This window comes from Rhipicephalus sanguineus, chromosome 9, assembly GCF_013339695.2.
Source record: "Rhipicephalus sanguineus isolate Rsan-2018 chromosome 9, BIME_Rsan_1.4, whole genome shotgun sequence".
NCBI classification, from domain to species: Eukaryota; Metazoa; Arthropoda; class Arachnida; order Ixodida; family Ixodidae; genus Rhipicephalus; species Rhipicephalus sanguineus.
The window spans coordinates 2,251,616-2,276,553 of NC_051184.2; the positions used below are offsets into that span (position 1 = coordinate 2,251,616).

At 42.9% G+C, this 24,938-nt stretch overlaps 1 protein-coding gene across 3 annotated transcripts; it reads right to left on the bottom strand.

Moving 5' to 3' along the window:
- Positions 1 to 243: 243 nt before the first annotated feature.
- LOC119404447 (neprilysin-1) lies at positions 244 to 24,033 on the bottom strand. 3 transcript variants are annotated; one of them, XM_037670942.2, is made up of 21 exons: positions 23,847 to 24,033; positions 22,370 to 22,482; positions 20,789 to 20,839; positions 19,887 to 20,048; positions 18,615 to 18,701; positions 17,870 to 18,066; positions 16,557 to 16,760; positions 15,796 to 15,858; positions 15,049 to 15,182; positions 14,741 to 14,966; positions 11,947 to 12,045; positions 11,062 to 11,139; positions 10,858 to 10,970; positions 10,253 to 10,308; positions 9,790 to 9,841; positions 8,528 to 8,595; positions 7,105 to 7,235; positions 2,906 to 2,971; positions 2,070 to 2,171; positions 984 to 1,060; positions 244 to 451 (listed from the first exon to the last, which is right to left on the bottom strand). In XM_037670942.2, exons 2-21 carry the CDS (start codon positions 22,455 to 22,457, stop codon positions 340 to 342), a joined length of 2,166 nt encoding a protein of 721 aa, XP_037526870.1. In that variant the 5' UTR covers positions 22,458 to 22,482; positions 23,847 to 24,033; the 3' UTR covers positions 244 to 339. The 3 variants fall into 3 exon arrangements, with proteins under 3 accessions (XP_037526870.1, XP_037526869.1, XP_037526871.1); XM_037670941.2 differs by having other exon boundaries at positions 15,772 to 15,858; XM_037670943.2 differs by lacking the exon at positions 244 to 451 and adding an exon at positions 680 to 804 and having other exon boundaries at positions 15,772 to 15,858.
- Positions 24,034 to 24,938: the final 905 nt, after the last annotated feature.

A 24,938-nucleotide genomic window follows, 5' to 3' on the forward strand; every position in this document is an offset into this window, starting at 1 on the left:
CAGCAGCCACGCGATCCGAGTATCGCGTTTCAATCGCCGAGCAAAGTACGTCGATTCTATAACGAGTCATCTCTGCTGTCGATCTGATGCTCAGCAGTTGCATACTGGTGACCCGTGCCTGGTCTTCTGGACATGATGTTTACGGTACACTGGGAGCCCCCGCAGAGGGCTTTCAATTGGCGCGGCTGCACCTCGTGAACGTGTACGACAAAGACGGGGTACTGTCAACTTGCATGATGCGCACCTACTGTTGTTTTAATAAGAAATATACCTGAAACGCAGTGCAACGTTTATAGGTGCAATGTGTGATAAAATCGTGACAGATTTATTGCAGTAATGTCACCAGAGTACGCAAGTCTCGTTGCTTTTTTTCTTGAACCACATCTTTGACGTTTCGTTGCACTTAAATATCGAAGTGAACGATTTCATGTTCCTGAGAGAGACATTTATCCTGCAATATGAAGCAAAAAAAAAATAACAGTAAACGGCAATATTTCTTGTAAGCAAATGTGAAAACTTTCGAAACCTTCACGGAAATTCGTTAACACAACTCATTTTGCACTCTGACGTTTGAAGCAAACTTTCTTTTTTTTTTTGCATAGGAGGTCACTTTTGGTGTGTGGTATAAAGTGGTGACACTCAAGCACGCTGTATGGAAATAACACAGTGAATCAAACACGATTTTCAAAGGTTGCTACAAACGTTCCTAGAAACGTCGCAAGAAGTATTTCTCATTCCCGATGACGATCTTTCTCGTTGACGTGCGAATCTGATCTACCTAATATGGATCGTAGCATGTGCCGACTGAGCGAAGGAGTACTACAACAGCTTTAGTTGCAAATAGGATGTTGACTCTCTAACCCTGTGCGGCAACTACTAACATTTGTGCTCAGAGAGAGAGAAAAAAGCAGACACAGTACACTGATGCTTAATTCACTTCCATAGTGAGATCGTATAATCGAAGACATGGGGAAAAATATCACCTTTGTTTGTGAGGGCTGTGAGGGTCGTATTCGATTTGCAGACGCAGTGCTTCAGGGCGTATACTGCCGCACCATACCTGCAAATAAATATACCTTTAAGGTAGACAATTTGCACGAATGTACTTTAATAATATGAAAATTGGTTACCATTACGTAATGTACTTTTGCAAATATTTGCTTTTCATGCCCGCATTTTTATACGGGAGGAAGGGCTGGGGGTGGGGTGTGGAGCCAATGTCACTAGCTAGCAACCAGCCATCGTTATTACTGCGCAGTACTATTCGTTAGCATTCTTGACAGAGAAGCCCCCATGGAATGGCATGTCCTCTAACATCTAGCCTTTCGGGTGCAGCTTCCTGCGGTCAGCCGCCAAAGGACCGATGTAGCTATTACGCGCCAGAATAGAGGCCTAATTCACTGAGAAGCTTACGCGACCACTTTTATTTACAGAAGGTGGTGCACCCTGGCTGGCTTTAGATGTTAGAAGGCGCTCACGTGTTGTGTAAGATGTTTAGGCTCCCTCTCATGTTATCGCTAACAAAGACCTGTACATCTACATATGGCCACAAAGACTACTTCAAACTCCCGTATAACTTTTACAGTATCTGTCTTTCTGTGCTTTGATTACGCTATAGTTACAGGCTGATTTTGTAAGTCCGCCATCACTCTACAGCACTTCAACAACGATGTATGATTGAGCATCTCCCCTTAACATGACTGACGTAATTAGTCTGAGTAATTAGCGCAATCAATGGAAGTGGGATGAAAAGTGAGTTGTAAACGTGCTAAGGCCGGTGCAGTCGTTTACGATAGAAAGAAGAACGAGAAATACGAATCTACTAGCGAACTTCTACTAGCTAAATGTTCTTTCCTTGTAGTTAATATAAGGCAGAAAACGTCGTCGGCCGGGCCTGGGCCCGTTAAAGCTGAGAGCGAGATAAGCTAATATTTGCTGAATAACTACTGTAACTTTGGCACCCAGTTTTGAGTTTTGTAGTTTGTGAGTCACTTTGGAGTTAATAGCACGCTTTATAGGTCACGCGCCGCGTTCGGTATGATTTCATTCGATCAACGCACGATGCTTACGAAAGCGGCAGAGATGAAGAACAGCTGCTTGGGCGAGTATTCTTCCAGCCCAGGGAGACGAATGTCTGGCTCCACAAACGCTTTCAACTTGTCGCCAAGTGTCTTTAAAAAAAAAAGAAAATAAAAACGCATTAACGTTATTGCAAGAACTTCATTGCTGTCATCTTTGGTATTATAGTCCGCTAAAAAATACTGGCGTTTCTTAGAGAGGGGAATTATCAATGGGGCCGTCATTCTTTGTTCGCGGCAAAAGGTCGTTGTCACGTATGCGTCATCATAGTCATCTATTCTGCCAATCGCTACTCGGAATGCACTTGGTTTTCAAGTGCCGCTTTATATTTGTCACTACGGTATCATTTTATAAGTGTACACAGTTGTAAACTGTGGCTGTGTGTTCCTGAAGTATGCCTAATGACGCCGCTCAATTACCTCGAATTTTAAGCGCTAGTTTCTGGCGTTCTTCAGATCCCTACTTTTGTGTACCGTTGTTATCCAACGTAATTATGATAAATCGGGGTATATTGAGGCGAGGAAAAACATTTTTTTTTGTTTCTATGGTACTACGGAAAGTACACGGAGTGCGTTATTGCTAATATCGGAATAAAAGTGCTACCAATTAAACATGAGTTTCGAAGACGGCGACCATTTCGGCAGTAGCTGTTTAAGCTGTCTAAAAAAAAAGAATAGCGAGCAAAACCACGCAAGGTATCGATGCGAGTTAAACTAAGGACTAAAAGATAGGTGTAAATAAAGGCATTCGCAATACTTTTAGTTTTCGATTAATGCCTCTACGAAAATAGGAGCGGGCAGAGGTATACTTTTTAAGGAATACACACCCTGAAAGCCATTCTGAGTCCTCCGTTGTCGGCAATGTTTTCGCTAAGGGTGTTGACGCCGTTGAGCTGAAAGTACACCATTTGTACTGTTATTCTTGCAAAGTAATAAAACGTAGAAAAGAGTTGGCACATCTATTGGAATTGAACATCGTCTTTCAGGAGAGAGAGAGAGAGAGAGCATAAGGATAGAAGAAAGGCAGGGTGGTTAACCAGGGCTGAGCCCGGTAGGCTACCCTGCACTGGGGAAGGGGGGAGGGGAAAGGAAAGTTACAGAGAAGTAAAGGCACTGTTGCAGTCGACGTAACTGCAGTTCCGCGCGTGTCATCACAGACGGAGAGTCAGTCCAGTTGCTGAAATTAGAGCAGCGCATCCGTTGCATTATACAACTTGTATGGAATTCGTATACGCGGTCCCATGCAACCAAAATCTTGTCGACGGTGAAGCCATGGTGGTGGTGCTATAGTGTTCTCAACCAATGGACTTCTGAAAACTTGGAAGAACTGGAGTGATGGTGTCTAGCGGTTGCAACACGCTTCGAGCTATCGGCGTCTGTATCTTGCTAAACACATACACGAATAGCACTCACTAGAGTACTCACCATGCCGACGACTTGTCTATCTTAATCCATCAACTTATAAGGTACAGACGAAATGTCCCTGACTGTCGAAGTCTGATGTGTCTCATTAGGTGCAGGTAGCTTAGGGAGTTACACTCTTAAAAAAGAAGTTAGTAAAAAGGCAGTAACTGCAAGCACATAGGTAGTAACTGCAGCGGTTACTAACTTTCTTGGACCGTTACTAGCATTTTGCTACCTGTTTACTACCCACGCTAGTAAACAGTTACTAGTGCAACCGTTACTAAGTTTTGGCTACCTGTTTACTACCTACGTTAGTCCACAGTTAGCAACAGGAAGCAAATAGGTAGTAACTGCAGCCGTTACTTTCTTGGACCGTTGCTACCTTTTTGCTACCCGGCCATTAACTACTTAAACTAAAATTGTAGTTAATACCTATTGTATTGAATTATAACTGGAATCGTCTGGACATATCATTTTTAACTGGAAAATGGCGAAGAAAATCTCCATGGATCAAGGAAAAAAAATGTTCTTTTGAAAATCGCCACCGTAATTTCAAAGCATTATTCTGCTATTGTGAAAACGGAGGAGCAGAAGTTAATGAACTATAAGCAAGTGCTATACGCGTTTTAGTACACAATATGAACTCCAGGAAAGCTAGCATGACAGGCGGATGTGAAAGAACCCCGGTTGATCAAAGTTAATCTGGAGTCCCTCACTACGGCGTGTGTCGTAATCATATCGCGGTTTGGTGCGTAAAACCCCAGAAATGGATATTATTAGCTTTTTCTTGCCCGGGGGGGGGGGGGGGGTGCTAGCACAGGGATCCATTCAAATGCTCTGAGGCTATGTTAGTGAGCTTAGTACCTTGTCTCGGCCGCTGTACATAACGCTTTCTTGTGGCAGTTTTATAACAAATAGACATGAGATACTGTGTTTTGTTTTTTGCTATGGTTGATTAAAAGTCTTGTGCTACGTCCCCACGCACATATAATCAAGTAGTACGGTATAGTACTCCAGGTCCACATTTTTTTTTATAATTCATCCTGACACACAGGTTCTCACCTGTACCACACATGCATCTTCAAGGCAGGGACTATATATACTCCCAGGATTCGCTTATGAAGTACTGTCGCGTAGTGAACTTGTTACGTCTGTGTATTATTCTCGTTCATATCATTCCACGCAAGATTACTTGAAGTTCATGTTGAGATGTCACCTTAAGAATTTGACCGCTATTAACAATGGGCAAATGATGTTGCAAAATGAGCAGTTAGTATCAGTTACTACCTCTGTTTTTCTTTCTTGCAACCTTTATTTACTACCTATGGTTAGTAACTGCTAGGGTAGTAACCGCTACTAATTGCTGTTAGTAGCGGCAAAGGTAGTAACAGTTACCACCCTTGCCGTTACTAACTGCACTTACTAACAGGGTAGTAACATATATGACAAGCCGTTACTACCTAAAAGTTAGCAAGTACCACTATTTTTATTTAAGAGTGTAGGCCAAACGTCAACTGCATTGCTGGTAGAAGCGTCCTTGTTCTCAGACGCGGCTGTGTTTGGTCTGGGTGGTATAGAAGCGAAGCGTCAGCTCCACTGCTGGTGAAAGCGTCTTTGTTTTTAAACCCGACAGCGTTTGAGCCGAGTGGCAGAGGTTTACGTGATTTTGAACGTGGCCCAAGTGGCAACGAGGCTTTAGAGGCTCTGGTGCAGTGCCGGCGACGGCGTCATCGCCGCGTAATGTATGCAGCCGCTTCCCGGTGTGACGACTTATCTCTAACCCTTTTCTTCAATATTGCTATCTCTCTTAGAGTAATAGGACAATTCCTTCGAAAAGGCATCATGAGGCCCGTTGCAATCTGAGCCACTGTGGGATTATCGGCAATGAACGGGCCGATCAAGCTGCCCGTTCAGCCCATACAGAAAGCAGTCAAATAATAATACCGCTCTCTAGGACTGACGCTGCATGGAAGCTCCGCGTGCTTGCTCGTCAATGCACCACGTCGCAATGGAACGAGCCGCACTTCAAGCATGCGCGACTATAATCCCTGGACCCAACTCTCAGCCTTCAAATTCCTCCAGGCCTTCGCCGAGGCGACGCTACCCTCCTGTGCAGGTTATGGTTGGGTGTCGCATTTACGCGCGCGTACGCGTGCCGCATAGGAGTGGACGACACCGCATCATGTGACCACTGCGGCAGTGATGAAACAATTCAACATATTCTGTGCGACTGCCCACAGTACTGTTCACAGAAACAGTCACTTTGCAACGCGCTCGATAAGTTGGACGACCTCACTCTGTCGGAAGAAAGAATCCTGCGCCATCGACCGGACCAAACGTCACAGAAAAAGGCTGTGCAAGCGCTACTGCGCTTTCTGCGTTCAACTGGTCTCTCAGAACGGCTCTGACTGGAACGCCTTGCGTGTGTGTGCATGTGTGCGTGTTTTGTTTTTTTTTTTCGTTTTCATTTTATCTCACTCTCTCTCTGTCTTCTTTCCAAACCCCTATATCCCCACCCCTGTGCAGGGTAGCAAACCGGTCACTCGCGCCAGGTTAACCACCCTGCGTTTCCTTTTCATCTATTTCTCTCTCTCTCTCTCTCAGTATTTCGGCCTGGCACGTGTCTGTGGTGTGGAGCCCAGTGCATCGGGAACAAACAGTAGCGCTCGTGCGCACACTGCTCACGTGACCTAACTTCATGCACTTCCAGCGCTGAAGCTGTTTCGGTACAAAAGGGCGAACTGCGCGTCGGAAGTGGCCCACTTTTACGTGTGATGTGAGTCATTATCCCTTAAATATAATTTTTACGCATCGTGGTGTCCCGAGACGACCCATACTTCCAACAATAGTGTCGCCTGACACAGACTTGATCAGGACTGGTAGGTCGGTGTTGGTAACGGCTTCGTCAACATCATAAGTTTCCCCAGTGCTCACTTCTCTGCCCAACGGTATATGAGAGGCTTTGCGTGAAAGCTATCACATTAGTATTGGCGTAGCCAGAGGGGGGGGGGGGGGAGGGGGGAACTAACGGATCAATCCTTCCCTCCCTCCCACCCCTCCCCGAAATATTTCAGTTTTGCATGTGTATACATACACTCACACATACAAACACACGCACGAATACTCATAAAGGTTGGTTGGACATCCCCCCCCTCCACCCTCAGCCCCCCGAAAAACATTTCTGGCTACGCACCTGGCGCTTACGCGCAGCTTTTTCTCGCTGCCCCAATTTCGTATGTCATTGAATGGATGCGTATGCGACTATGCCAGAAAGAGTTTCTTCGTAAAACTTCTATACCAGAAATAACGCTCAGGATTTAGTGCGTAAGTGTATACATGGAACTATCAGTAGGTTACGAAGTTCTTGAGCCTGTTTGGGTAGTTTACACGAAAACAAAGTTTGTTAGCACATTTAGTGCGCAGAATTTTAAGGCTCCTATACAGCCAGCTTACACTATCATTGATCACACACCTTAGCATGTCCTGGCGCTCTTTGGCCGTCACTGGTCCTTGCGCTAAAAACCATCATATATCATCATCGTCATCATCTGTTGTTAGCCAAGAATTACTGAAGATGACCCTGCACCTTAGTAGACATGAATATTTATCTAGATGTACTCACCGTTCTGTTCGCCAGTTCGCTGAACACGGAGCTGTATTGACGAACAAAACATTCTGCTTTTCTCCTGAACCTTTGTAGCGTCTTGTTGCTCCACCAGTTTCTCAAACGACCGTCCTCGTCGTAATCCTTCCCTGGAAATTATGGTGACCAACTCAACGCAGAGAAAGTAGGTGTCATGCGCTTCGAAGATATCCAAAGGGTCGCCTAAATGTTATAAAAGGCGTGCGCTTGGGAGAACGTGTTCGAGAAATAAAGACGATCAGCTTTTGGAATGTGTGCTCCCGAAATACGCTGGATACAAGCCATTTGTTAAGGTCGCGGCATCCAATCCCGGCCGTGGTGGCCGCATTGCCATGGAGGCGACATGCTAGAGTCCCGTGTACTTAGATTTAGGTGCACGTTAAAGAACACCAGATGGCCGAAATTTCCGGAGCCCTTCATTACGACGTCCCTCATCCCGATATGATTATATCGGGATTTAGGTACGTAAAACACCAACACTTACTATTGTTACAATGTATTTGTGAAAAAAAAAAAACAACAAGAAAATGAAGACTAGATGAACAGTGTTCTTGTGGATAAGGTTAGAGAGAGAGAGAGAAAGGGAGATAATAATTTTAGTGAAATTGCCAGAGTTGTTAGCCTGGTTTATCGCCTGGCTTACTGCTCCAGGCGTCGGATGATGACTGCGAGATATACAGTAATCACATATACACAGAGATAGTACGTACAGTCACAAACACACATACATACGCAAAATAATTATTCACAAACTTTCGTTAAGTCGAGGGTTCCTCAAAAAAGCCAACAGCGCTTTTGTGTTGCGCATCGCACATCCGCTGTCTTGCCACGGGTCGAGAAGGTGCCGCAGCTGCAAGCTCAATCCACGTTGCAAATAATGTACTGCCTTCATAATTTGTCGTTCGAAGTCGTAACGGGAACAGTCACAGAGAACGTGTTTTAATTCTTCCCGAGTGTTACATGTGTTACACGTGGGCGAGTCCGAATGCCTGATCTTGTGCTTGAAGTATTTCGTATAGGCAACATCGAGTCTCAGCCGGTGAATGCAAGTCGGTTTGCTGAGCCAGTTATGGGTTATGGTCAGTGCTTTCATTCAGATTCAGCGTGTATATGGAAACATGCGTTATCCTCAGAATTCGTTCCCAACAGATAAGCCACCCAGTGTACCCGCGTTTGCTACAACTGAAGTTTTCCATTTAAATATAGCAGCTCTGATCAAAGTTGACACAATTAATGACTGCCACGGAAAACATTATTTCGTTTTGTTTTATAGAAGCTCTCGACATAAATGCTTTCACTTTGAGATGGCTAACGAAATCACAGGCTGCCGCACTTTAGAAATCATCCGCAAACGTGAAAAAGGGGTATTAAGACACCACGAACTCGAGATATTAAAGCTTACCCTCCTCGTCGAAGCCGTGAATCATTTCGTGGCCTATGATGGTGCCGATTGCGCCATAGTTGACAGACCTGTCCAGAAATTTCCGTTAAGATTTGCATCATGCATGCTGTCGTAATGTAGGTGCGGTAGGACAATAGTATATACAGCTGGCGTAGGTTGCTCGAGACAAGAATCAACTTTACTAAGGCGAATGCAGCCTGAGATGCCTCATCAAACGCGAATATTGACCGTCGGCGGCGTCAGCACGTGTGATACAAAAAATCACGTGATCACGTCATCATCACGTCACGTGTGATACAAAAAATCTCGTGATCGCGTCATCATATCACTTCACCATGGCGTCAAAGATCGCCGAAATTTGTGACGTCATCATGGCGTCGCTGTGTCATCATCATGACGACATATAACGTGACGTCACATGATGACGTTATCGCATGACATCGTTCCTTGGTCAAAAGTGTGCCGATCCCGGAGGCAGTGCAAAACCAGGTGCAGAAAGCTTGCATTGCCTGCGATACTGGAGGCAGTGCAAAATCATCTTAGGTACAGAAGGCTTCCGGAGGGGGCCGGGGGAGAAGAAAAAGGAGAAGATGGCTTTCGCCTTCGAGTAGTCTTCGCGAATGCACAGGGGACCCTGTAGAGACAGAGAAGAGACCGACGCCCGCGTTGCCTTAATAGAACACTTTTTTTTTATTGCGGGCTCACGAGAAGCCCCGTCTTTTTCCCTCGTGTTATGCGTAGCATGGCGTTTCCTGCCAACGCTTGCCCGCGGTACACTTAACAGGCCCTGTGATTTTCTTTTCTCGCTATGTGAACACTGGTGGTCTGTTCGAGGACACCAGCCATTGGTCAATGCCGTCTGACTATGAATCACGTATCACTAAGAGAAACTATAGAAAGAACGCTTCTTATGGCGTGTTCACCACCCCATGGCAACGCTCGTTCGTTGCTGTCGTGTACATCTCCAGATCTCATGTTGGCGCGTTATCATAAATTGAGCATGAACAGAATAACAATAAAGAAAGCAGGAAATGTGAGGCAGGGAATCAACGTTTACCTCGCCTCCGTTTGGAGCCCATGTGATCAGAAAGATAGGGCCGAGTTAACGTCGTGCTGCCTATAAACGAGAACATGCGGCGCTTCTGAAGAAGAGCCATCTTTTGTAACGGATTGCGGGAACTTGTGCAAATAATGAAACCGTCGCGATGACTGTGCTAGCTTTCTTTACTTATATTTGAACTTATTTGTAAATAAATACGTACGCTGGTAGCCCGCGCTGGTAAAAAGAGTCTCGAAGTATTGCGGCTGGAAAAACTGAAAATGAGGCAACAATGTAGAAATGGCTCTTTAACCGGCACTCCAGTATCAGCTCAACGTTGCAAAGGAGGACAGGATGGACAACAAGGCGTTGTCCTCGCAAATTGAGGCTGTGATAAATACATGTTTCATTAACGGATGTTTTTTTTTTGCGGGAACTTATCATCAATTCAGCATGAAGGGTTGAAGTATTTCGATCAAAATGTGCGAAGCACTTTGGCTAAGGGAGAATATTTATTTTGCGAAGGTTCACCGAAATCAAAATAACTGGAATAAACTACAAAATACGTGCTCCATATGTAGCACTGAATGCTAAAAAAAATAACATTGACTAGAAGATTAGCTTGATTGCTCGGTAACAATTTTAGTGTATTATATGTTAAGATATACTGATTTAAATCTCCTTACCCATATCATTCGTCTCGAAGCGATAGAAAGCGTTGACGACAACAGGTGATGTCCAGCTGCGAAGTTTTCGCACGTAAATGTTACGAGCACAATTAAAGTGAAACGAACGTCAACAATCATGTCGCTACAGCAAGAGATTGTCGTTAATCTACATAAATATGCGTAAACATATTTTTGACAATCTATAAAGTAATGTAGTTATCCGACATCATCGAGCATGTCGCAAAGGAAATGCGCATCGAAGGGAACCAATTTCGGTTATAGCGGAAAAATGTAACAAATGTGTTTTCTTGATTGCACATATATCCGACAAATACACGTATGTATGTATGTATATATGTATGTATGTATGTATGTATGTATGTATGTATGTATGTATGTATGTATGTATGTATGTATGTATGTATGTATGTATGTATGTATGTATGTATGTATGTATGTATGTATGTATGTATGTATGTATGTATGTATGTATGTATGTATGTATGTATGTATGTATGTATGTATGTATGTATGTATGTATGTATGTATGTATGTATGTATGTATGTATGTATGTATGTATGTATGTATGTATGTATGTATGTATGTGCGTTTTTATAAATACCTGTTTGCTCTATCTGGAACCATCCGAAGTTGAAGTAGTCTTCTTACTGAAGCATTTTCATCAAACAACGTTATTATCTTTAAGAAGGAGTCCCTCTGGCTGAAATCCTTAACCTTCAGTAAACAAAAAAATATTGAATTTATGGGAGTATAATGCGCTACACTTTTGTGACAGTCATGGTCGAAAAAGCAATTGCTTACTTACGTAACGGAAGCGCTCCTTCATGTGTGTATCGTTAAAAATCCATGGAGGATATCCAATTTTCATAGCCATTCTTTCCAGCTGAACAGGAAACAAATCAGGTATTGTGGTAGCTTTAACGTTACTTCAGTTACAAATGCTGTGGAACGTTGTTTCAGGCTGTGAGACAGTTTCTGTACAGATTAAGTTTGGTAATAAAGACTAAAACATGCTGTACAATACAGCAGTTGTTAAGTTGTAGTAGAGCACCAAGTCGGTCTGGTTGGTTTAAATTCATAATGATGACATTTTTTTATCAAATATTCACTGTGTATATATGTCATCCTTCAAACATCAAACGTTCAGTTGTGAGTCTGCGTGACTCCTGTTTTCCTCGTGTTTATCTTTGTGTTCTTTAGCGTAGTTTTAGTCCTCATTATGACCTTAAATTGTAGTTGAGATGTGTCGGTGATAACCTGATATTACGCCCGCAGATGAAGGCTACTGGTAGCCGTTCGATTGAACAAAGCCGATATTTTTTTCCCTCCAGACTCAATATCATTTAATAGCAGTCTAGTAGCGTTTCGGTGCACATCAGAAAACCGCCGGTGGTCAAAATTACTTTGGAGCACCCCACTACGGCGCGCTTCGCGATCATATCGTGGTTTCCGAATATCAGACAAAGTGCGATTCTATTCGACTCGGGTCGAATCGAATCAGTATCGCCTGCTGTAAAAACGCGTAAGCACTGACCGATGTCATGCGCATGTACTTAGAAAGACCGCAGAATAACCTACCTCGTATGAGTACTGCGCATATCCCGTGAGAAATTGAAAATCGCTTCAACTAATTTTTTACAAACGTGGAACAAAAGTGAAGTTAGGCCGCCAATAAAACGTGTGGTAATACCTTCTTCAGCGCTGTATCTCTTGTGCTGTCATTCATCCATGGCCTTGATATGAGGGACTCCCTAAAGGTCGAGGTTACATTTTTGATCATGGCTTCAACCTAACGTAGAACAGAGGGAGAGAGCGAAGTGGACACAGCATTTCAAAAATGCATAAAATGACAAGTTGGTTCGCCCACAAGCACAAGTCAACGCGCAATTCAGTCAGTGACTCCCCTCATTTTCCTCAGCAGATTGATTTTGTCTGAATGAGTTTTCCCGGTATAATGCACAAACAGTGAGAATTCTTGCAAGCATAACAGCCTCACTGTGCTTTTGAAGCGTGTGAAATAATATTTTTCTCACCTCTCACAAAGCATTACAAGGTGTATTACCAATGCGAATCACTTGTACCAGCCGTGGTGGCACAGTGGCACGGTGTTCTGCTGAGCCTGAGGTCATGGGTTCGTATCCTTGCTGCGGAGGCCGCATTTCATTGGGTGCGAAACATAACTGCGCTCGCGTTCAGTGCCCTATGTGATCGTTAATGGATTCCAAGTAGTCAAAATTATTCCGGAGATCTTCACTTTGTCGTCTTTCACAGCACTATTGTTGGTTTAGGAGCTGAAACCTTATTGATTCATATGTAATTTAATCTGTCAATCAATTCAATCAGCCAATCAATCAATCAGCTAATTATAGACTTGGGCGCGAAAGGGCAGAATGAGGAGTGAGCAGCTCATCAGTAGAATGTCACAGCGCACTGAAACTATAAACACGCCGCTTCAGACGTGATCTTAAGTATGACAGATATGGTAGTTAAAGAGTAACGAGACGTCGCATGTTTATGTCAACACAAAGGGATAAAAACGAGCCGTATGCGTCGTAACGACTCGGAACTCCCACTAGAAGAGCAAAATGTAAAGATTTGTCACTTTGCGTTAAAAGCAACAAAAAAGACCCGGTGTACATGTGTACATGTGTGTGTCAACACTTTTTGAGCAACTCTGAGGCAGATTATATTGCAAAATATTACAAAAAAGCGGAATACTTTTACAGTATGTAAGCATTCGTGTGTGTGTGTGTGTGTGCGTGTGCGTGTGTGTGTGTGTGTGCGTGCGTGCGCGCGCGCGTGTGTGTGTGTGTGTGTGTGTGTGTGTGTGTGTGTGTGTGTGTGTGTGTGTGTGTGTGTGTGTGTGTGTGTGTGTGTGTGTGTGTGTGTGTGTGTGTGTGTGTGAACGTTAATGAATCACAACTAGTCAAAATTATTCGGGAGCACTTCATGTCGTCTTTCACAGCCCTCTTGTTGGTTTAGGACGTGCAACCTTATTAAATCGTTTGTAACTCAATCAGTCAATCAATTCAACCAATCAACCAATCAATCAGCTAATTGTTGACATAGGCGAGAGAGGGAAAAATTGGGGGCGAGCAGCTCACCATTACACTATGATAGCATACTGTAACTATAGGATGATTCTTTTAGAACTGAACTATTTCATTGGGCTGCAGTTTTGTTACAAAGTGTCCTATTTTAATGCGAATTGTGGCAAAACATTCAGGAAGGATGACAATTTATTGGCTGTTCCATGTTATTGGTTTGCAGCGCCTAAAAAAGAATAAAAACGAAATAAGAAAAAGCATAAAATGCTGTACAAGGAGGGATGGCTTGCGCCTATAAAACGTTCCTAAAAACTCTGATTGTCATGCGGCATACCAAACGGTACTAGTAAAAGTTCGTAAAGGTTATAAAGGTTTATAATCACTTATCCCACAGATGAAAATGACCAACCTCCTGGCGTAGGCGTACAACCGAACTCGCCTCTCAATGTTGGCTGCAACACTCGGCAATGCGTCAGCAGTGATGTTTCCGATTTACCTAGGAATTCTGGCCTTTCATTTGTCCAGTGTCGATGGTTTATCACGAGAGAAAATCCCATAAGAAAGAGCCTGGCGACGATAGATCGGGCGACCTCGGAGGCCTTTTGTATGGAATTTTGCGGAATGTCACGATTTTCCATATTTGTTATTTATTCTTTGTTCTGCGGTGTTCCTCATAAAAAATCGGGAGGCGCCAATAAATTTTTATTCTATCTTAATACTTCGCCGCAACCCGCATTAAAATCGGATAATTTATATAAAAAAAAAGCTACAGCCCAATGAAACAGGTCAATTCTAAAAGAATCACCCTGTATAAACACGCAGCTTCAGACGCGATCTTACACATGACAGATAAGGTAGTTAAAGAGTAACAAGTCACTACATGTTGATATCACCACGAAGGGATAACAAAAAGCCGCATGTGTCGTAACGACTGCATTCCTACTAGAAGAGCAATATGTAAGGATTGGTCACCTTGTAATAAAAGCAAAAAAAAAAAAAAACAGCGCTAGAGTTGTGCATGTGTGTGTCGACACTTTCCGAGCAGCTCTGAGGTAGATTATATTGCAAAAGATTACATGAGGTTCTTACTTTTTCAATACCTTTACAATATCTAAGCATTCGGCTTTATCACTCTAAACGTCAAATTGTGAGGTTAAAACGCTGTCAATATTTCTGTAAGTTTCTGTTTTCTTACGTGTTTCTGGGGGGGGGGGGGGAAGCAAATAGGTTGAGATGTTGAGAGCGGTAGTGCGCATCTGCAGTATATCTTGAAACTAAACACGCAGCTAGCCTTCTTTACGCTCACCCGATATCAACCTGGCCAGAGAGTGATACCGCGAAAAATCAAATGCTGGCTGCCAATCTCTTACGTAGATTTTTGCTCTTGACTCTTTTCATTGTTTTTTTTTAGATAGGAGCTCCAAGATTGAAACTCACGTCAGTCTTGCTTTTCATGTCAAATATCTTTTCGACGTACATTCGTCCAGCAACGAAAGGCATCGTGTCTAATACATTGTTGAGGCAATACTGCCAACGTGGTTTTTCCTTCGGTACACCGTCCACGATTTTTAGCAGTGCTTGCCAAGCTTCAGAGAATTTCCTCGACGCCATCAAAAGCAGCTCGAACATGTGCCTCCACGCGGCCATGTTGTACATGTCCGACCTGTAAATATTACCTTTTTATTGCGCAAGCAAAAAAGTGTTGCCCGAGACGTAATTTTCAAATATAATGAGCTGCGTCTTACAGGTCATATAAACACCCGAAGAAGTCGTTGGTTTTCTTGAAGTACGGCATTCCAAACATGGCGACTTCTTCCGTTTCGTTTATCGTTATGTTCACCAGTGAAAATAGCTTCTTCAGGCCTTGTAGGACTGGAATCTAAAACAAAGCGATGTCGTCGTATTTTATCTTATGAAACTTAAACATCAATATCCGAGAAGTTCTTCATTATAGGAGACGCAAGCCTCGTACAATCATATATCGTATAGTTAAATTTACTCGCATTCACACACACTCTGTCCTACTGACGTATTACAAATGATTTTCTAGGCAACCTGTCCTGTTTTGGCTATTCCTCGTACTTGCTATCCTGGGCTTCTCTCCCATCATTTTAACGCCAGAGAAGCAACGTACGTAACTGAAATTACGATCATCTACTATAATTAGATGCTAGGATAAATCTTATACAAAGTTTAGCATCGCGGAAGCCTGGAAAATTCCTTCTGCGGCTGGTGCCAGTGACTGTCGTCTGCTGTTACCATCTGAATGCCGCGCTAAGTTTATTAAACCAAATGCGTGTCTGCACAACGATGCAGCGTCTGGGAAAAGCAATATATATATATATATATATATATATATATATATATATTATATATATATATATATATATATAAACAACGTAGCACAACTCAGCAAGTTGCTCGGTTGGTTCTAAAATTTTTTTTTGAGAAATTTGGAACCATCATACGTTCGGAACTTCTTTGGCCAACACCTGAATAGTGGTCTTCTCGTAAATGGCCATAGTGTCCCTTCTTTCATCAGGAGGTGCTGTCATCTGCAAAAAGAAGTTTTTAAAATCGCGACGCGCGCGCACACACACACACACACACACACACACACACACACACACACACACACACACACACACACACACACACGCACACGCGCACACACACACACACACACACACACACACACACACACACACACACACACACACACACACACACACACACACACACACACACACACACACACACACACAACATGACAGCCATTTCTCGTTTCAATGAATAAAGACATAAAAGACGGCGACAAAAACTGGTCGCAAGTGGGATCGAACCCGTGCGTTCCCTTTTTCGCGTGCGTTGCGTAAGGCACCGTGGCGCCGTTTTCCCGACCACTTTCTCGTTGGCTCGTGTGGGCCGCAACTAATCCTGGGAACGTTAGCCTGGGCCACCACTCACGACATTTAGGTAGTACACGAAGGGCATGTTGCTCTGGCACCTTCGCCCAGAACGTTCCAGTACAATGTGAACCTTCCGGTACACAAGGGGTTCCACATTTCGTTTCACCTAAACGGGTTATTCAAATTCTGAGCGTAGAGCTTCGAGGTGCCTCGGCCAGAAGCTAGAAGATGCTGTAGGTATAGGTAGGTTTACTACCTGTCAATAGACACTATGGTTCGATTGTAACTAACATAAACGTATATGGCGGCATTTCAAATGTAATTGACTTATAGGTAGGGCTCACCTTAGCCAGCTGGGCCTCGAAGAGGAAGATCCTTTCAGCAACAGCAACAGCGTCATCTCTAGTCACAGTTCTGTTTAGAACTCCCACAGCCGTGGTAATGAGGTTAATGTATGCGTTCCTAACGCGTGTGTTGTTGTTGTTGTCTGTATCATTTTGATCGATCAGCTCATTTCTCTTCAATATGTCGAAAGGCATCTGATCAAGCTGAAAAAAGAAAGATGGTACAGAGGCGCATGTAAGGCAAAAATGTGTATAATAAACAGAGAGATATTTGAATTGTATTTGATGTTACAAATATAGCTAAATAAATGCGACGATGTTGTTTTGTAGCGCGTGCTGAGGGCATCTACTCATGTGTCTGTTGTTTGGACATGAACAATATCGTCGTTCGCCTGAAAGCACAAAGGGTTCGAATAAGGCTAAGAATATCTTTAATGACAAACGACGTAGCCGGATGCAGCAACAGGTAAATGATAGTATGTCACTTTAACTACCTATCGATTCCTTATAACTCCATGACGTAATAATTTCTTATAATCAAGTGTAGGTGTTAGCATACTGGGCTAGCTAATGGGGTTATTTATTACAAGTTAAAAAAAATGTGACCATCTGTTGGTACCTAGACAAAAATTGAAGCCAATACTGATTAATTTCATTGCAGGATTCCATTTGGAACCCCTAGGTATGATCATTCGCATTAATGTACCTACACCGACTTTGCGCAGTGCTTTGGTACAGTTCTATGCAGTGATAAATCTTACTGAAATATTTCCCAAATTGAATATTCGCGAAACTGATGCGCAGTATTCGAACAGCATCCGAACAGACTTTCGGTGTTCATTTTTTTTTGTTGTTGTTGTTTGGGAACTAATTTGTAACACGGCATCGTGCCGCACTTTAGGTATTCGTCTGTATACCAATGTATCCTGCGCACATCAACATGTTATCGACGTTCGGAATTAGATATGGGAGTCTGATTGCAACACACCGCTATACCTTTATTTACCTCTCCAAATATTTCTTTCTTTCTTTTGTTTCCTTCCTTGGAATAATTGCTTTGAAAAAAAAAAATAGTCCAAGTAAGCTACGTTCTTGCGCTACGAGTTGTCAGCGTCGGCTATTATTGTTATTCCAAATTCACTTTTCACAGGGCATCCTCATCGCACCTTATATTGTACGTGAATCATAACACCAGTGTGCCAACTGGCATAGTTTGTAACAGTTTGAACCAACATTGTAACCGGTCCTCAGTGCTGTCAAGAAGTTACCCTAAATAAATGTTTCATATAGATGAGCGTGCATAACATACGTACCTCGATGATGAAGCGGGTTGTGTCGTTAATGTCTTCAGCGACATCAACGTAGAACAATGGCCTCAAAGTTGTTTCCACGAGCAACTCAGAATAGTTTTTATAAGGAACGTCTGAAGGTTTTATGACAGGCCATAGTGGAAATCCACTACGACTAAGGATGTCTTTGACGATCTTGAGTAGCTCCCAATCCGAGAAATCTATAAGAACATGCGATATTAGAAGCGATCGAAGCAGTGAATTTCATTGTTAATTGTGCTGAGAATTAGAAAGCCGCAAGGCGGCAATTTACCGGTATTTCCAATCAATTACTTATTCAGAGCCAGGATTCTTGATGAGTTATATAAGCCATTCTTCCAATTACACACGATTGTTTCTATTTTACTCTGCGCCCTTGTGTTTTTTTGTAAGAAAGTCAGATGATAACAATATTTATATGCAAAATTTCTTAAAGACATGAATAACACGTTCCAGTGCATGCGCGAGTGATTTGACGAGTGTACAGTATACTTGTACATCGAACTAGCAGGCTAACGAGCCTTTGCACTATTTTGATCGTTTTAAGATACACTTCTCTTGGTGTTTCAACGACGGGTAATAGCGGCACCGACAAACAGTTGCGAGTGCAGGAGTCTTGTTTCACCTCACAACACTGTCTCAGCCAAAACTAAGCGTTTATCTGCTATGTGAAAAGAGAGATCGGAGCGAAAGAAAATGAAGAAAAAGAAAAGAAAAAGGACGCACTCACAGTGAGACATACACGCCTTGTACAATGTAGCAGCCATCTCTGTCAAATTGCGAGGTTCCGTGAATATCCGTATCCTCTCAATTATTCCTGTAAAGCGTGGATGAGCGAGTTAACGCGGGAAGAATGACACGTTGTTGTCACATTACGTGCATTCTGTAACATCAATTATGCTGGACAGGTATCTTCAGATAATAGGCAGGAGAGCACCAGTCGTAGTAAAAAAGATGGGAATGACAATAACCGGAAGACCCGAAGGGCTTGATTGTTCATTTTAAGTTAATAAAATTAAACTAAGGGAGTAGGAAACCAGTGACACAGGATGGGAAAGTGACGATGTTGTTTAAGAACCGATTTGTCGTTTGTATGTTGAATCGTATGAAAGGAGTCTAGCGTATGAATAACATAAAGAGCTTGTGTAATAGAATTGGCAACGTCTGCAAGAGATGTCGACTGTGGAGTGGAAACGAGCATCGGCACCACCTACATTGCATGCCGCGTATTGACTGTGCAGTTTATGTGAAATATCCAGAAACAACAACGCTGATTAACCCACATGCAAACTGCCCACAAAAGGCGGACTTAATTCTGTAATATCGCGAATCAGATCTTCTAAAGCCCGCAAGATGAAGTGAGGTTCGTGAAAGGAAAAATTTACCATGTACCCGTTCGTAAGACGAGGCTATAAGGAAAACAATAGGGATAGCTCATCAAGAAAGCTTTTAGTTTGCGAGAGATTGGTCTTTGCCCATAATTCCTTGGCTAAGGTTTTGTTCTTTCTTTCTTTCTTTTTTTGCTACCCAAGAAGCTCTCTTTCTTAGATATCTGAATAAGAAGTTCCGTGTAACTTCGTGCGACAAACGTGCCACTGGCAATTATTTCCTGTCACTCTTTCTCAAAAAACAAAACGCTACAAAAAAAAGAAAAACAAAAACAAAACGTTAGATGAATTACAGTGCACTTACGCTTGACCTTTTTAGTGTGCGAATATAATTTTCCTTATAAACTCTCATGTACCCGATTGTATCGATATTTGGTAATGCGGGAGAATAGGCAAGCGAGCTACCGCTCTGATAAAAAGTTCGCCTGCGCTTGCGTTTGTCCCTAGTAAAAAACAACGGGAACCTATGTCCATTTTCTACGTTCTCGTGTGACATCACAAATTCTGACATGTGTGACGTCACTATGACATAATTACGTGACGTCATCACAGAAGGAGGAGGTCGTGTGGTTTTTGCTATATATGTGAATATTTACACGTAGGCGAAGTGTTACCTTTCAGCTCGTGCATCACGCTTTCATCGGTTTGCTCGTACATCCCGTAGGATGATTCGTCTTTTGGAATTGGGTGACGTTTATTCCAGCCGTCGCAAACGTAGCTGAAGAAGTCATCGCAAGGATCGACGCTTCTGTTGATGCTTTCTTGCAGCAGTTTCGCTAAGGTGCACAAGAGAGAGAGAAGAAAAGAAGATTAAAGAACGCTTCGTGCCTGTGCGACATTTTCGAAAGACATTATTCAAGTTAACTGTTTTGTCAGGACAGTTATTAGTGATTGTATAGTACTCGTATTCCTGGGCTGAACCTGGTGTTGGAGGGAAATCTTTGCCCAGATTTCGGATGCGTGAAACACACAACCACCTTGTACTGTGTTGCAACGCAGGGGGGAAGGCGGAGATACGGATATTATTATATTTCATACGCGTGCACACATACACAAAGGGCACACAGGAAATAGGGGGGGGGGAAGCAGGCTGACTATTGTCACCTAGAGGGGCACAACGCCTGCCTAGCCTTTCTGGAGGAAGGATGTAATAGAGAAAAGGAAGACAGGAGGAGAGAAAGAGGGTAGAAGATAGAAAGGTAAAGTAGAGAACCTGGGCTTATAATTATTGTTTTTTATTCTTTTCTTTTGCGGGACGCACGCTGTACTTTGATGTCACGAACGGTGTGTGCACCACCAGCATGACACATAATTATTGATAGGAAAGTGGAGAGCGTCGAGTTTTTAAGGAAAGGCAACCCAGGCGAGCCGGATGCAATTATCGGTGTGGGTAGAAAAGGACTCCATCAAAGGGTGCGAACCTGTATACGAGTCCATGAAGGTGGGCTATACTGGCACTTACACGTACGTAGGGCTTGAAGGTTACATCAATATGCTACGCAGTGTTAAAACTTACCTCTCTTCCTGCAGACCTCCGTTTCACAAACAGTGTAGTTCTTGTCTTTCGCTGGTTAAGGTAAAAAGAAATGGCGAGAGATTGTGTGTAACGACAGTAAAAAAATTAGCAGTTGATAGCTTTTCATAATGATGAAGGAAAACGAGTGAGTGTCGTTGCTGGTCATTCAATTCGGAGTATTCACTTGCGTCCAATAGCGCGTACACAGAGACACACGTTTTAATATGACGTCAGCAAATCATAACAGGATGATAAATTGAACGTGGTAATGCACTTCGCAAGAAATTCGCGTTACACTTGAATGAATATAGCAAAGCAAAGCGTGTTCCTCATGTGGTTTGAAAGCAGGCCGTCGATTTGGAGTACCGAGTGCTCTTATATGGACAGCAGAGGGCTGTCGCTGTCATAGAATACCAACAGTGCATTTTGTATTCAGGACAGCAATCAGGATTGCCAGTTCCGCTTATAATAAGCGGACTTGGGCTTCTTTTTTCGCCGAGTCCCCTGTGGAAATATCCAGTCGCTTGTCGCGTTTTTTGGGCTTATTAGCATTTTTCCAGCAAATATTTTTATTTAGGTGATCCCCACGTTCACCAATAGCGCGTTTGTCGTTCACTAATAGCGCGTTTGTCAATGACTTTGACTAGGTGAGTGTTGATGTGAAACATATGTACGTCGTGGGAATCAACAAGTAACGTTAATCACGCACGGCCAAACGTGCATTCAACCGAATGGAGACTACTCTGGAGACAATGTTTAAAAGTAAATGGTATGTGCTTTCTTTCATATTTGCGCATATTTTCGCTGTACAAAAATATAATTGGTGAAGCTTGCACTAAGCACTAAGCCGCGCAAGCCTTGAAACAGCGAAACTGGACGATTCTGAAGACTAATCTGGTTGCTTCTAAGTTGTTTCTAGGCCTTACCTCGGTTGTTTCTAGGCCTTGCCTGGCGTCCATCCACAGTCTATAAACAGACGGTAGCTGTGTTGTTGTATATTTATGTAGGTTTATTTCTTGTCTCTATTGTGTATAATTTCCTAGAAGCACGCGTTCCTAAAGTTAGGACTAAAACTCATTTCTGACGCTAGTTTGTAGCAGTTTCTGAATTCTACGTAGACAGTAGACGTCGCTGTAATAGTCAACAGCGAGTGCGCTCGAACCTAATGTTTTCGTCAGCATTTATTTGCTTGTTGTGTTTTGTGTGTGTGTGTGTGTTTGTGCACGCGTGTTTGGGTATTCGTGTTTTATGATATAGAGCTTGCGTCCTTAAACTTTTTTTCTGAATTACAGGAGCGCGATTCGACTTCTCTTTACATTTCAATCGTCATTGTGCTCGGGTCGTTATTCGTTTGTTTCGACTCGGACGGCCTGACACTGACGTGCACTCTCTGAATAAGCTACCATATAGAAGCCGTGTCGTCATCTACGGGACGCCAAGCTCTCCTACTCTCACATATAAGAAAAACCAGCGACAGAAGGGCAATGACAGCCTTCATGAAATCTCTCGACAGTCCTTTAACTCTAAGAGTAAAAGGAATGTTATGAAAAATTTAATCAGAATGGATGACGAGGTTGTCACCTTTTGGTGCTGCAAGAGAAAGATTCCGCGGAAATATCCAGCAGAGCGTTGGCGCCAGAAGATAGACCATGGCAGTGAGGAGATGCATCTTTTCTTTTCTGTGGTAGCTGCACCTGAGAAAACATGAAAAACGTCTGGGAGTGTGTATATATATATATATATATATATATATATATATATATATATATATATATATATATATATATATATATATATATATATATATATATATATATAATGGCTTCAATAAAGGATGACGAAATAGTTTTTTTATCCCAGTCTCGAGCTCGCAAGTTCGATTTGCGGATGTGTCGATCGCATTTTGACGAAATGGAACGCATGAAACGCTCGTATTTCTTTCTTTTTTTATTATTTTTTAATGAGAGAAATCCAGGCGGATTAGTGTACTCGACCTCACTCTTTCGTATACGTTGTTGGAACGCAATCAAACAGCAATTAAAACAGGACGCAACGAGAAACAACATTGTCGTGTCCTTCGTCCTCATTTTGTCCTTTATGAAGCGCTGTTTGATTCCATTCCGTATCCGGGCGGTCCAACTTATCAGGAGTCTTCCCATTACTGCTTCGGTCCTCGCCCGTGTGTTACTTTTCGACGTTATAAACCGTAAAACTTGATTTATTATGACATTTTTGCGGAATGACTCGGTATGTATACACCATACTGGTGTAGCTACCGAGTAATGATCCTGTCACATGACCAAGTCATGGTCAGGTGCTGCAGCTACGCATTGAAATGTCGAGAAGCCAATCACCTTGTCTCAGGACCCTTGTATGAACGCTCAGTCTACATCTCGTCTTCCGCGCTGCTTTCACTGTATGCGTCATTTAAAGGTTACCAACATCAAAATAGCCTGTTATTGTCTAAGTCCCATCTTGCGAGGACTGTAACCTCTATCGGTAGAAGGCGCTAGCAGCGAAATCATTGGTGAGGGTTTAACGACGGGAGAATGATCTGGGCACCCTTTCAACGAAGGGTACTTGGGTGCCGCCATAATGCCCTCTGATATGTAAATATGATTGACCCACCCCACGAAAAGTCTACTACCGAGGCTGTGACGTCGGCCTTTGTAGTCCCGTGCAGCATTCCAGAAAGGAGGGGATACCTCTCTCCGTTGAAGAATAAAGCCTATAGATGTGGCTGAATATCGCTGTCCGGAGCTTCAGCTCGGGCAAAATATCTCATTTCTTTCGAACTCAGACAGCTTCCATGACATCGTGACGACTTGTTGCTTTCATAAAGCTTTATCCTCATGGTACTTTATTATTTATAGAAATTTCACGTCCCGTTACTTCACAAGCGTTTGAGGCCTTTATACAGCCGTTTTAAGTACCCATTCTCCGTCATCAGACCAGCTCATTTACGTTGAATATCATGTTACATTCTTTGGCAAGGACTGTCCTTTGCGCGATTAAACAGAATTCTACATATCGATGAAAATATACTAAGCACACTTACCTCAACACGACGTCATTTATGCATGTTGTTCGTCTTCACTTTTCTTTACGACGATTTCGCTGGCTCTCGTGCTTTCGGTAATGAGAGACGATATGAGATGTACAGCAAACACTTAACAATGTTTGCTTGCAAGCGTGCGGCAAAACAACTATCTCACGAGACGCCGTCTGTTATTTTTTTTTCTTCATGTCGGGCACACGAATATAGTTCATCTCGTAGCGTTTATCAAGCATCGCCTCAGCAAACTACGAGCTTGTTCTTTTTGTTGAACTTTCGATGTTTTGCTGACATTTATACTTTGGTTTTCAATGCACTTGAGAACATCTGTTTTTGTATCATGCGCTCCCGAGTAGTCACATGCGGCTCTAAGCTATACACACATACGTAGGACAACTGTACCTGGACTTGTTGGTTTATACTTAATTAAGCCAATGTATCGTAAAATAAGAGATACACAAACACAGTGCCGCATGCTACGTTGAGTTTAGTTGCGTGTATAGCGCTTGTGGTGTGCTCTACTCTGTGGTTTTGTGTTTGTTTTATATTTGTGTTACAATCGCTTCATTAACTAAAAAATAAGTGTACCCTTTGCTCGGCTTTTCTTTTGACGGCGACTGTAGTTAACCCTGCGTCTTTCCTATTACATCGTCGTTGTCATGGAGCTCGCTCAAGGTAGATGTTTGACAAATGACGAGTCTATTTATTCGTATAGTTAAAACATGCTGGAAGTCTTTTGGTGCACATGGAATACATCAGTGAGCCCGACATGTAAATTAGTTATCATAATCCACGTTGATGAACGTGGTGATGACATGCTTGGTCGGGCCTACGAAGCCATCGCTTCTATCAGACGTCCCAAAAGTAATAAATCTGGAACAGGGGTCCGTGCGGAATAAAAGTTCACATAAAAGAGAACGCACTGGCAGCGCCAGGGGACAGAACTTGGAGCGAAACTTTCTTAGAAAACGGAAGTTGAAGTCATTCTCTCGAGTGGCACTTGGCCGTTTTTCGTCTGGGTTGACCGCTACTATGTAGGAAATGGTTGACCGCTATTACAAGATGAATACGTACTACTTAGCCCCTGTTGCAGCC

What these genes read in the sequence shown, in the direction of transcription:
- LOC119404447 (XM_037670941.2), bottom strand. Translation starts at nt 22,457, where the DNA reads ATGCATCTCCTCACTGCCATGGTCTATCTTCTGGCGCCAACGCTCTGC. An exon ending in GGAGGTCTGCAGGAAGAGAG is followed by an intron (nt 20,049 to 20,788) that starts GTAAGTTTTAAC and finishes TGTGCACCTTAG; the next exon opens with CGAAACTGCTGCAAGAAAGC. An exon ending in GAGATACAGCGCTGAAGAAG is followed by an intron (nt 11,140 to 11,946) that starts GTATTACCACAC and finishes TTTCCTGTTCAG; the next exon opens with CTGGAAAGAATGGCTATGAA.